The sequence below is a fragment of the Rhinoderma darwinii genome, chromosome 5, assembly GCF_050947455.1.
Source record: "Rhinoderma darwinii isolate aRhiDar2 chromosome 5, aRhiDar2.hap1, whole genome shotgun sequence".
Lineage (NCBI taxonomy): Eukaryota > Metazoa > Chordata > Amphibia > Anura > Rhinodermatidae > Rhinoderma > Rhinoderma darwinii.
In genome coordinates, this window is record NC_134691.1 from 70699000 (window position 1) to 70713142 (window position 14143).

Sequence of the window (14143 nt, forward strand, 5' to 3'; positions counted from 1 at the left end):
TAAATGAATAAGGGGGTGCAAGTGTGTGAAACATGGAGGGATAGTGTGTAAATCATGAGGCGCAATGTATATAGCCAGGTAAAAGCCTATTTGTGACGCCTTGATAATGTATAGAGCGGGCTACCCTGCTTGTTCACACCGGCAGATTTGCTAAAGATTTTGCATGTATTTTTTTTTTAACCAAAACCAGGAATGAGACCTAAACAGGAGAAACCTATAAAGGAAGGCCTCAGGGTATGTGCACACGTAGTGACCAAAAACGTCTGAAAATCCAGAGCTGTTTTCAAGGGAAAACAGACCCTGCTTTTCAGACGTTTTTTGACCAACTCGCATTTTTCGCGGCGTTTTTCGCGCCGTTTTCGCGGCGTTTTTTACGTCCGTTTTTGGAGCTGTTTTCATTGGAGTCTATGAGAAAACAGCTTCAAAAACGTCCAAAGAAGTGTCCTGCACTTCTTTTGACGAGGTTGTATTTTTACACGTCGTCGTTTGACAGCTGTCAAACGACGACGCGTAAATAACAGGTTGTCTGCACAGTACGTCGGCAAACCCATTCAAATGAATGGGCAGATGTTTGCCGACGTATTGTAGCCCTATTTTCAGACGTAAAACGAGGCATAATACGCCTCGTTTACGTCTGAAAATAGGTCGTGCGAACCCAGCCTTATAGGTCTGATCTCCTGTATTGAACTTTGCTTTTGGCTAAACAAAAAAGGAATGCAAAAGCTGCAGAAAATATGCACTGTGTGAACAAAGCCTTAGGTGGCCTAACGCGTCTGGTTCAGACGTAACAGAAAATTTCTGCTGCAGATTTTGCTGTAATTCGAGACAATTACGCAACGAATATGCACAATTTTCATATTTGACAGCTAATTCGGACGTGACGGATATCACAGCGGACATGCTATAGATTTCAGCCTTTGCAAAATCCGCAGTTAAAGTCTGCTGCTTCTCCGAAACAGAATTCCGTACCGCAGCCTAGATTCCGCAACGCCTAAACTAAGTTACCCAGAAAGCTATAGAAACCAAAGAAAAAGAAAGACTTCTGCGGATTCCACTGCGGATTGTCCACAGCGATATTACGCCACGTCTGAACATGCTGTTCGTTTCACCCCTTCTAAAGTAAACATCCAGAATAAAATGAGCATGATTTGAAAATCTACAGCGTGCTCTGATTTTCATGTAGAAAATGTTCAGCAGTACGTTCAGATTTTCTAAATCTTATCCACTTGCCTGCAACAGTCTTCCACTGCGGATTTTCCGCCCACAAGTCCAGACAGAAAATCGGCCACAAAGCCGCTACAGATGTGTCCACCTTTACCTTTGTTTGAATTTGGTTACGTAATTTAATTTCTCATTAAACAATTTAAAACAATATTGTGACGTGCTAACAAAACCATTGGCAGACTACAATTCACATCTCATCCACTGGGTGGCCACATGTAGACATCATAAAATAATTTCTTTTTTTCAAAGCTGGTAATCTCGCGCCACACAGCTCAGTTGAGATATGAAGAAAGGTAAGGGCTGGCAGCAATTCAGTCGGTGGCGGATTAAGTAGACCATAGGCCCTGGGCAGTAACGCAAACTTGTGCCACTTTTCACCAGCGCCGCCTTGCCGCGCCGTAACTATTGTTAACACTTCTTTTTTGCGCAAGCATTAACAAATGGGTGTTACGATTTCCCTTTCACAGGGCTGTGTCCCTGCATATGTATACAGGATACAAAGCAGATGTATCTCAAAAAGTAAAAAGATTTTTTAATAAAAACTTTTTATAAAGTTGCACAAAACACACTTACTGCCATTTTTATTAATTCAAAAAACAAAAACCCTCAAACCCCATTTTGTGGTGCAGTTTTTCGGCCAGGAATGGCCACTGCGGAAAACTGCAGAGAAAAAAAAAGAAAATGGATACTTACTATGGCGATACTTGCCTCTGACGTCCTGCAGCCCTGGGATGACGTTTTATCCCATGCGACCGCTGCAGCCTGCGATGGTCATATTGGGGCTTGCAGAAATCCATGTGCTTTCCAGCAAAACAACAACAACGCCATTTAGATGAATTGATTTTCAGTTGCAGAAATTTCTGCAAGAAAATCTGTAGCTTTTGCAGGAGGCCTTAGGCTTTCTTCATACAGTGCAGATTTTACAGGCATTTTTTAAGCCAAAACCAGAATTGGATCCAGGACTGCAAACCTGTAAGGACAATTCCGCAGAAACTAGCAAACATTCCGCTGCGGAAAAACCGCACCATTTTGCTGCATTTTTCTCAATGTTGGGAGATGGTGATATCTCCTCTGAAAAACGCAGCAATTCAGTCCACTTTCCGCAGCAGGAATTGACGATGGTACGAAAAATACGCACGGCAAGTGAATTTCTGCTCTGAATATTTACGCAGTGTGTGGATGAGATTTGTTAAATCTCACCCACTTTACTGCTACTGTATTCTGCTGCGTATTTTCCATCCGCAATTCCGGACGGAAAATACGCAGAAATTCCATTACGTGTGGACAAGCCCTAATCCTTCCTGTTCTATAGATGACTTTTCAGCTACAGCTGTGTACAGAGAAGAGCAAAAACACAAATGATATGCAACATCTGCAAACTTGGCGTCACCTAGCAACGCTTCGGTAATTATGGACGGCTATGGGTAATGCCGTAATTATGGACAGGAGCAGGACATGTTCTATATTTTACGGATCATTTCTATGCAATGGACACCCGTTCGGAAAAATATGGAAAGGTGTCCGTAGCCCATTGAAATGAATGGGTCCGAATTTCTGGTCCGTAATTATGAATGAAAAATACGGTCGTGTGCTTGGCGCCTTAGTCTATTGTGACAGCTCAGTGGCCATTCTGAAAACTGCAATAGTTCAGGATTCATTAAAAAATTTAAAAACAAGAAAACATTTAACATAACAACTTAATTTAAACAACAGGTCATTATAGTCTAGAAAAAGATTTCCTTGAAAGAGGTTTTTGCCACCTATTCATCCTAACCTTGGACATCAACATGGCAGCGTTTGACTCTTAACATGCTTATGGCCACGTTACTTAGATGATGAGAAGGGTATTACATGGATACAAATATGTTTAGGATGGGGAATACACAATTTAAATGTGGAAATATAAGGCCCTGTTCACACAGAGTTTTTTTGCAGGCAGAAAATTGCGCCTCAAAAATACGTCTGGAATTTTGAGGCAGATTTTGATCTGCCTGCACGCCATTTGCCGCATTTCTTCGCGTAATTTTTCACCCGCAGCCATTGAGCGCCGCGGGCAAAAACAAAGTTAAAAACATTTTCTCTGCCTCTCAGAGATGTAAACGCCCGAAGATAGGTGTCGTAATTACAGGCACGGTCGTCTGCATGGTGCCTAAGGCTGGGTTCCCACGTAGTGTAAACACTGCGGAATTTCCGCAATGGAAATGTGTGCGGAAATTCCGCAGCATTAACAGTAGCATCAAACTGGATACGATTTTTAAAATCTCATGCCCACGCTGCGGAAAAAAACCGCAGCTTAAACGTTAATGAATCGACCATTGAATTTCCCCATTGAATTCAATGCGAATGCAAAACTCGCAACAGAAAGCCAAGTATTATGACTTTTGGGGAGTATTTGCAGCGATTACGCCGCAAAAATCGCAACTACGGAAAAAAAAAAACATACTTCCCTTCTTCCTGCAGTCCGGCCTCCTGCGTTGACTCTTTATCCCCTGTGACCGCTGCAGCCAATCACAGGCTGCAGCGTCACATGGCCTGCAACATCATCGAGGGAGGCCGGGCTATGCACGGACAAGAGGGAGGGGGTAAGTATCGACGTTTTTGTTTTTTTTCAAGCGCGGCTCTCCGCAGTGGAAATTCCGTTCGTAAAAGTGCACCACAATATGGTGCGATTTTTTGGACGCAATGTACTGCGGGTTCCAGGTTGGACACGCTGCGTGTGCGGATGAATTGTGGACCCATTCATTTCTATGGGCCCATACACAGAACCGTGGTTTATACGAACCGTGTGGGGGCCACAATTGTGGCTCGCAAAAACTCAGGACAAGTCATTTTATGGTCCGCAATTGCAGTCCGGCACCATTGAAGTGAATGCACATCTTTTGTGTGCATGGTCAGTGATTGCGGACAGCCCGCGGATGATACTCCGCGACCGTCCGTGCCCGTGGAATGTTGCGGGCCGTGCCTGTGGAATGTTGCGGGCCGTGCGCACGTCTACGGCCGTGTGCATGAGGCCTAAGGCTTCCTTTACACAAGTTTTTTTTTCTCTGGCATCTAAAACTGCGTGGAAAAAAATGCATTTTGAAATGCCGGAGTTGTTTCAAATAATACAGTGGTTTTGGTGGCGTTTTTAATTTAGGCCAGGCTTACATATGCAGTTTTGGTGCCGTTTTTGTCTCAGATTTTTGAGCCAAGCTTAGGAGTGGACACAAAAGGAAGGAGATATATCGGTCTTTTCTTTTTACCTTCCTTTTGTATCTAATTGTGGTTTTGGCTCCAAAAACTGCATTAAAAACTGCACCGAAAATTGCTTTAAAACTGTGTGTTTAATCCTGGCCTTAGGCTAGGATCACACACAGTTTTGATGCAGTTTTTGGCTCAGGTTTTTTAACCAAACACAGGAGTGGATACATAAGAAAGTAGATGCATCAGCCTATTTTTTATACCTTATGTTCTTTTTGGTTTGGGCTGAAAGAACTGAGCCAAAAACTGCATCAAAACTGTGTGTGTGATCCTGGCCTTAGTGTCATTTTGTACATGCTTTATTTCCCCATAGGCCTGTCTATAGGACTTCAAAAACGTCAGAAACAATGCCACACCCAGAGCATGCTGCATTTGGAAAAAAATGCTACTGAGCATAAAAATACAACAAAAACACCACAAGCAAAAACACAATGTATGTAGTGCTTTATATATTTTACTGAAGACTTTAATGTAACATCTGGCTGCACAAAAAAGTGCCATAAAAAGAAATTGTGTATTAGTGAAACAAATTTAGAGTTTTGCTCATCTACTATATATTACAAATTAACCCACTGGACCACAATCTTAAAACGTATCCTATAGATCCTCAAAAGTGTATAGAAGAAGTTAAAAAATTCGATATGCTCCACCAAGCCTGAGATGCTGACAAGAGCCATGTTGACGTGGCAATAACTAACATTTGTGTTTGTCTTTTTCTTATTCTTAGTCCTGAATGCGTTGGATAACAAGGGCAGTACACCGCTACATTGGTCTGTTCAGAAGAACCAGGTGGACAGCGTGAAAGTACTCCTGAGCCGAGGAGCTAACCCAAACATACTGAACTACTACAGGATGTCTCCTATTCATCTGGCCATACACTTACATCATAACTGTATTGTAGAGGTACGTGGCGAAAACCATGCTGAAAAAAAAACGCATACATTTTTACCGCAATTTGGTACGCATTTGCATTTTGAAAACTGCTGCAAATCACTGAAAAAATACCTGTGTGAACGCAACTTTAATTCTGAACAGGGTTCCCGTGCTGCCCAGGAATGGGTGTGTGGCTGTCTAATGACAGCTTAGCTCCCACTTTAAGGCCTAATTCACACGAGCGTATTTCACGTCCGTATTACGCGCGTGAAAATAACGCACGTCACACAGACCTATGCAAGTCAGTATGCAGACATTCAGTGTTTTTCACGCAGCGTGTGTCCGCTGCGTGAAACTTACTGCATGTCCTATACATGTGCGTTTTTTGCGCATCACGCACCCATTGAAGTCAATGGGTGCGTGAAAATCACGGACAGGACACGGACGCACATCCGTGTGCTGTGCGTGATTCACGCAACAGTTGCTAAAGAAACTATGAGAAAAAGAAAACCACCTCCTTCATTTTATTTTGCTGACGTAAATAACGCATGACATACGGATGACATATGCGCATAAAAAAACGCTGACAAGCACCATACACTGATGTCACACGGAACTGAAACACAGGAAAAACGCTGCATTTTTTACGCACGCAAAATGGACACGTTCGTATGAATAAGGCCTAAGGGTATGTTCACACGCAAACTCAAAAACGTCTGAAAATACGGAGCTGTTTTCAAGGAAAAACAGCTCCTGTTTTTCAGAAGTTTCTTAAGCAAACTCGCTTTTTTCGCGGCGTTTTTTATGGCCGTTTTCTAAGGGTAGGAACACACACGGCGTAAACACTGCAGATTTTCCGCAACGGATTTATTGTGGGAAAAAACGCAGCCTATTACAGTATCAGCAGTGTGGGTGAGATTTCAACAAATCTCGTCCCTACACAGTGGAAAAAGGCAGCCGAAAAAACGCACATAAATTGACTTGCGGTGTGGTTTCTTTGGCCGCTGCATGTCAATTAATGCTGCGGAATCGCTGCTCTTTTTAATGCTTACACCCGCAACAAAGTGGTGTGTGTTGCTACATTTGCAGCAATAAATCGCAAGTAAGAAAAAATAAAAATAAAGTTATACTTTCCCAGAGTTCCCTGCTTCTTCTCCAGTCTGGCCTCCTGGGATGACGTTTCATCCCATGTGACCGCTGTAGCCAATCAAAGGCTGCAGCCGTTACCTGGCCTGCAACGTCATCCCTGGAGGTCGGACCACGCACAGAAGAGAGGGACAGGGTAAGTATGAACGCGTTGTTTTTTTTTCTACGGCGCTGCTTTCTGCAGCGGAAACTCAGCCCAAATAAACGCACCACAACGTGGTGCAGATTTTTGGATGGCATTCCCTGTGGTGTTCAGGGCAGCTATGCTGTGGAGCTTGACACTGTAGATACATATATGGACAGTGACTTCCAGGAGCTCCTCCAGTAGAGGAATCTCTGGCCAAAGCATCGGCAATGCTCTGGCTGGGGATTCCACTCCTAGAGGCAACTCCAATGGAGTTATCTACGGGGATGGAGGGTGTGGCGCTGTCTACAGGGTGAGGTCTGTGGGGCACTATCTACAGGAGGGGTTGCACTATTTATAGGGGGCTGTGTGGCCATTGCTCATCTACCACCAACGATCCAGCACGGGAAAGGGACTGTGCTCCTTCATGACTTCCTCCTTCGGCCTGCTCTCTGATCTCCCAAGGGAGCTATGATGCCGCTCTGGCCGCAGATGACAGCCTCAGGCGCCGCATGCGGCTCGCGTGTTTGAGACCCCTGACCTAGATGATGTAGTACAAAACCTACAATGTGTAATATTCTTTGGAATTATATCTTAGAGGGCTTGTCCCACAGTCTACTTTTATGTCTACTTTTATGATCTCATACCAGTTAGATTGGTGGGGACAGACAGATTGGTTCTCAAATATGATCAGGTTCTATTGAAATTAATAGAATTTAGGGAAAAATTCAAGTGCATGAAAACCTTGTCTTCTCTCTAACATCATAAATATTGGGGAATTTCCTTTATCTGGCATCACATTAATCTACACACTTGTATGAATAGTTGTATGAATCTGTGAGCCTCTTTTTTTGCTACCTACACAGGTATGTTCACACAGGCAGATACGCTGCCTAAAGGTACACAGTGTATCCGCCCAGGTGACCGCATGGATTTCCGGCCGATAAACCCCACCAAACTGTGGTTCAGTTTTTTGGCCGGAATCAAGAAAACGCCTATACTTACCCTCTGATTTCCTGCAGGACGCCGGCCTGGGTGAAGAAACACAGAATTTTGGGTATTCATTTTTGAGGTGTCATCGCTGATTTTCCGCCGCAAAAATCGCAACATCTGCTATTTTTTGCTGATTTTACCTCCCCATTGAAATCAATAGGGAAAACCCGCAACAAAATAGCACCAATTACGCAAATACGGCCTAAGCATTGCTAATAACACTATGCAGTATCACCCAATAAATGTCCCTCCCCTGAACCTCAGATTGTGGGGCTCACAGATAGCATGCTCCTTATGTTAAACAGCACGTGCCTGTATCTGATTGGCTCTGGTCATACTGCCGTTGTGAGCCTCCGTGGAGGGGTTCTATCACTTTGGACGGCATAAATAGAGCAGCATGCCGCACTATTCTTACCATGATGCAACATAAACTGCTACAAGTCAATGAGATCCATTGGATGCCTCTTGGACCAATTGTTATCTATTGATATTTATTAAATATAAAGGATATTAAAAATATATGATATTAAAAAAAAGGATTTATATTTGAAGCTGACGTTTGATATTGCTCTTTTGCAGGCCTTACTCGATAATAGTACGACCGATGTTAATTTAGAAGGTGATCTTGGAAATACACCGATTATGCAGGCATGCTATAAGGATAATTCAGAAGCCTTAGTAATGCTGGTAAGTCTGCAGATTTTGTAGTAATGTTGTGTACGACCTCAATATATCTATTTATTTATTCATGCATGTAACTGCACGCGTAGAAAATGATAAAACTTCTTTGCCTAGCTTATTCCCAAACCAACATTCATATTTAAAATAGGCGCTTAGCACACATAAATTATTCAGAAGAAATAAACCTATCTGCAATAATGAACAATAGTTATAATATGATGTTTTTACCTGTGGGGACAATAAGTCACAAGGTGCTGAGCTAGGTTGGGGCGGGACATCTGCTCTGGTTTTCAGAGGGGAGGGGGAGTTGGTTTCCTAAGGGTAAGTCCACCCGGAGCGTCACTGACCTGGCTGCGACACAGCCAACAACCGCGACGGCACCATGTTTGGAGCGGCTGTCAAATAGTTTGTTAATGGCCGCGAGTTGTTGGGGGTAAAACTGCACTTTTCCTTCAAAATCGTGCCGCCGTTAATTAATACACCTTTTATGGCCGCACAATTTTGCAGAGCCGTTTTACCTTCAACAATGCACAACCGTTAACAGGCTGTTTGACAGCTGCGCCAAACACGGTGCTTGCACAGTTGTGGGCCGTATCACGACCGTGTCAGTGCCGCGCCATGTGGCCTTCTCCTAATAAGCTACTGAGCCTTGGTAATTAGATAATAATCGGCTACATAGGCAAACTGAATCATTGACAGGTAGAGGAAAGCCTAGTTACGACTCTGCACTATACGGAGACTCTATGGGGGATCCTGGATTGGGGGTCCAGTATCTGGCACTGTCTCCGTTCTCTATAGCTGGCATTATACTTGGGCTCTGGCTAATACTGTGTGGGTACTCCGAGGCTTAAAAGTTGAATGACCATATATAAATCTACATTACGTGGGAGTTAGAAGTCTAGAAAATCTGGATAACATTCTGAAAAATTTACTTAAGATTATTTGGTTGTCCAAAATGTGATTTTATTGTTATATCATTAATATCGTGTTTTTGTCTTTAAGTTTAATCATGGAGCAAAGCTGTGTAAAAGAAACAAGATCGGATGCTTTCCAATACACATGACTGCCTTCGCAGGGTCCGTAAAGTGCATGGACCTGATTCTAAAGAAAGGTATATTAGTGTTGCTATTATTATTAATAATGATACAGTATTAATATCATATATTTACCCTTTAAGAACTTGTCTTTCAGGTAAAGAATTTGGATTTAGCATCGAAGATCACATCAATTTTACAGATAATGAAAAAAGCAGTCCACTCCACGTGGCCGTACAAAATGGACGTTTGGAAATTGTGAAAGCATGCATAGGATATGGAGCAAAAATTGATCTTAAGCAGGTAGTTGCTATTTTACCAAATTATAATTTCTTAGGCTGGGTTCACACGACCTATTTTCAGGCGTAAACGAGGCGTATTATGCCTCGATTTACGCCTGAAAATACGGCTACAAAACGTCGGCAAACATCTGCCCATTCATTTGAATGGGTTTGCCGACGTACTGTGCCGACGACCTGTCATTTACGCGTCGTCGTTTGACAGCTGTCAAACGACGACGCGTAAAATGACTGCCTCGTCAAAGAAGTGCATGACACTTCTTTGAAACGTAATTTGAGCCGTTCTTCATTGAAGTCAATGAAGAGCAGCTCAAGATTACGGGCGTCAAAGACGCCTCACATAATGCGAGGAGGAGCTTTTACGTCTGAAACGACGCAACTGTTTTCTCCTGAAAACAGTCTGTCTTTTCAGACGTAAAAGGAAGCTAGCATGTGCACATACCCTAACGGTTCGGTGCGTGAATTAGGAGCGACAGGAGTGACTGTAACAGTACAAGCCGAAGAAACATATCAATGGTTACACAAAGAGTTCCCGAGTAGTAGAGTCCCTGATTTGACACATTCTGGGTAATGCTTTTATGTAGTGATACTACGACGTTGCATTAATGCATGGATTGAGAGATGGTGCTCTATATACTGTATGTTATATATGTCACATTAAACTAATAGACCCTGCAAAGATTTTACTGGTACTGGAATAATACCTTTTTCTCAGATGGACAATTTAATCTTATCTCATACACTAGGATTCATTTCATAGGAAACCAATGAACTAATCAATATGTTACTCGAGTGTTGGCATAAACCAGGTAACCTAGAGGAATCTTATGCAAAAAGTGCCATCGCTTCATGCGCCCCTTCAATGTTTTTCCTTGCACAGCGATGTTCCTAATGAGCCAATTCACTTGGAGGGGATGCAGTACTAAAGCCACGCTGCGACACCTTCATTTTGAGGATCGTGGGTGTCCTGACAGTCGGACACTCACCAATTAAAAATTAATGGCATATCCTAGTGATTGGAAAAACCCTTTAGGGTATTTGCACACATAAACTGCATTTACGTCTGAAATTACGGAGCTGTTTTCAGGAGAAACAGCTCCGTAATTGCAGACGTAGTTGCTCGTCCTCGCATTATGCGAGGCGTCATTGACGGCCGTAATTTAGAGCTGTACTTCATTGAATTCAATGAAAAATGGCTCAAATTAAGTCCAAAGAAGTGTCCTGCACTTCTTTGCCGAGGCAGTCATTTTACGCGTCGTCGTTTGACAGCTGTCAAACGACGACGCGTAAATTACAGGTCGTCGGCACAATACGTCGGCAAACCCATTCAAATGAATGGGCAGATGTTTGCCGACGTATTGGAGCCGTATTTTCAGGCGTAAATCGAGGCATAATACGCCTTGTTTACTCCTGAAAATAGGTCGCGTGAACCCAGCCTAAATGTCACCACTGATCTTGCTGAAGTTACCGTCTCTTCTCTTCTTGCTGTCAAAAAAAAGATTAACCTGCAGTTTTCTTTTGCAGATTGATAATGCCACCCCTCTTCATTTTGCTGCAACACAAGGAGCGACTGAAATTGTGAAATTTATGGTAACATCATACACTGGTGACAAGAAAGTTGTGGATTTGCCAGATGGAAATAGTGAAACTCCACTTCATAAGTAAGCTTATATAAAAAATATTTAGGGTGCTTTGCTGCATTTTTATTTTTTTTTGCTATGCGGCCGAAACCTGCACTGCAGTAAAGCATGCATTTTTACCACGATTTGCTGCGGTTTTTGCAGTTAGCCCAGAAACCACAGCAAATTGCGGTAAAAACGCCTGCGAATTTGCAGTGCAGTTTTCGCCCATGCCGCAAAAACCGTGGCAAAATGTTTTATGGGCTATAATAATCTAATCTTATAATCTAATCAAAGAAAATAATCCAATTTCTCTACTGTTAAAATGATGACATAAATTGCTGCAGATGTTTCTCAAGATCTTTCCAATGTTTTCTTGAAATGCAGCAATTTGTGTTACGGATTTCTCCAGCCTTTTCTGACATAAGAAGAAGCTGCCTAAGGCCCTATTACACCGGCCGATAATCGGCCGGTGCAGCGAGCGCCTATCAACGAGAAATCATTGATTGGCGCTTGTTTGCTCCTGTCACACGGGGCTATGGATGGGGACGAGCGGTCGTTACTCCGATCGCTCGTCCCCATACATTATTATCATGTCGGCAGCGCGTCTCCCTGTTTACATAGGGAGATGTGCTGCCGACAATGATAATATTTCACTTTTTTAAAATGATACGACCAGCAGAAGAACGAGCCTTTGCTCGTTCATCTGCTGATCGCCTCCCTGTTTACACAGGGCAATTATCGGCAACGAGCGTTATATGAACACTTCTCTACTTGATAATCGCCAGGGGCCGCACATAGGTGGCCACACATAGACACACATAGTACAGCTATCTCGTGACAGAGTATCGAGAAATCATATTTTTTTCAAAGCTTGTTATCTCGCGCCACACATCTGAGGATATATTGAGATAAGAGGAAAGGTACATTTGGACATGTAATGAATGGGCAGCTCTACTTTGCAAGAGTGGAAGCCAGTCTTACATGGCTCTTTAATATCTACCTTACTGCCGTACAGGATAAAACAAACTTAACAATAAAACTATTACAGATATAATATTGAGCAGTAAACTTAAAATAGGAAGCCGAATGCTGCTCACAAAAGTCTAAGGACTGAACCTAAATTATATTGACTCATTACCTTTATGGCCTAAACGCGTTATGAGATGAGCATAGAATATACCTTCCCGTTCACCATCTGCTTCTTTAGTCCAATCATTTGGAATTACTGCTCCAGCAGCAGATCAGCAAACGTAACAATATTATATGAATTCCAGCGTATCAGGTATACGATTATAGCACTTTACTGTTTAATGCCTATCACTTTTTCTCCGCAAGGTACAGCAAATGGGGTGAAATCTCCAATTCACATTTTTTCTGACTTGATTTGTCTCCAAAGGTTGTTCCCCATTGAGGTCATACATGGGCTGAATTCAGCTTTCTTATACAGCCCAATCTAACTGGGCAAAAACCCAGACAACTGTGGGGATATAACAAGTACTTCCGTATGTTTTAAACTGACTGTAATAGCTAAAGTCCGGAACCCTCAAATATTTATAAGATGCCTAATGTGACATTAATCTTATCATAGGTAATTTGTAATAGTCAATCTTGAACATACAACATAATTACTTAAAGTTTTATAATAAACCTTACAAATGTTGACTTACCCCACTGAAGATCTCACTGGTATCACAAAATTATTGTGCCACTTGGCCTGCCTCATCTCGCCTCTCTCACCAGTGATTGATGGCTGCCACATATACATACAAATACACGCCAGTTGTTAGTCAGAGAGGGGCGCGGAAAGTTAGGAGGAGCGCTCTCCTCATTAATACAGCAGACTCATAACTATGAGCCCCATGTATTTTTATTTTTTAGGCTCTATTTGCCAAAAGGCACTATACAATAATTTGTGTTGTTTGGGCTAATAGTGTAGTGGACCTGTCTCCATACTATGTTGTCCAAAGCAAAGATCCGATTTACATTGTCAGGGATGTAAGCACTGCAGTTTCAACAGTATATTTGCTTTAAAGTGTAACTAAACATTCGACATACTTCTGACATGTCATAGTGACATGTCAGAAGTTTTGATCAGTGGGAGTCCGAGCACTGAGACCCCCACCAATTGTTCAGCGTTTTCTGGAAATCAATGTATCGGAGTACGGACTCAATAGCAACTTTCCGGAAAAAGCTGAGCAAAAACGAAGTGACTGAGCGCTCACCCGAGCACTTCTGCCGCTTCGTTTTAGCGATTGGTGGGGGTCTCATTGCTCGGACCCCCACCAATCAAAACTTCTGACATGTGACTATGACATGTCAGAGATTTGTCGAACGTTTAGTTACCCTTTAATGTTCCTTTAGATTTGGCACTCTTATTTACCGTTACGCGCAGGTTATGATTACCATCTGGTATTTTGTGGATTATTAGCATTTGCCTGCTCAATGATGTGAGTTACTGTATGATTGATGCTGGATCATAAATAATAATTGTCAGTGAGGATTACATAACAAAAAGTATTGTTGTTGACTCATTCGTTCCTACCTAATTTTGCTCTGTACATAGACCTACAGAGAAAGCCGCACTTGTGTCGTAGAGAAATTTCTCTACTTCAGTCCTCAAGTCCCTACAACAGATTTTCAGGTTTCCTTTGTATTGCTCATATATAGTCCGTGCATCAGCATAGTCACAGGTGTTCTCTCTATGGGATATCCTCAAATAATGACCTGTTCGAGGCACCTGAGCACTGCTGTTGAGAAGTTCGGTTGCAGGATAGCTGTTTTCAGAGAATGGAGATTGCACTAATAAATGTCTTCAGAAAATAAAGTTGTCTGCAAAACATATGTAGTGGTCTAAGGCTAAAATCACTCCGCGTTTGTTAATTACATTCGACAGATTCGTTTTGATGA

General features: G+C 42.5%; 1 protein-coding gene across 2 annotated transcripts in view; it reads left to right on the forward strand.

Moving 5' to 3' along the window:
* TRPA1 (transient receptor potential cation channel subfamily A member 1) overlaps window positions 1–14143 on the forward strand; it is a 100226-nt gene that overhangs the window by 24308 nt on the left and 61775 nt on the right. For both annotated transcript variants that reach the window (XM_075828227.1, XM_075828226.1), the window contains exons 3-7: window positions 5192–5367; window positions 8180–8287; window positions 9284–9392; window positions 9473–9618; window positions 11139–11275. In XM_075828227.1, coding sequence (XP_075684342.1) covers window positions 5192–5367; window positions 8180–8287; window positions 9284–9392; window positions 9473–9618; window positions 11139–11275 — 676 coding nt within the window. The remainder of the gene's footprint in view (window positions 1–5191; window positions 5368–8179; window positions 8288–9283; window positions 9393–9472; window positions 9619–11138; window positions 11276–14143) is intronic.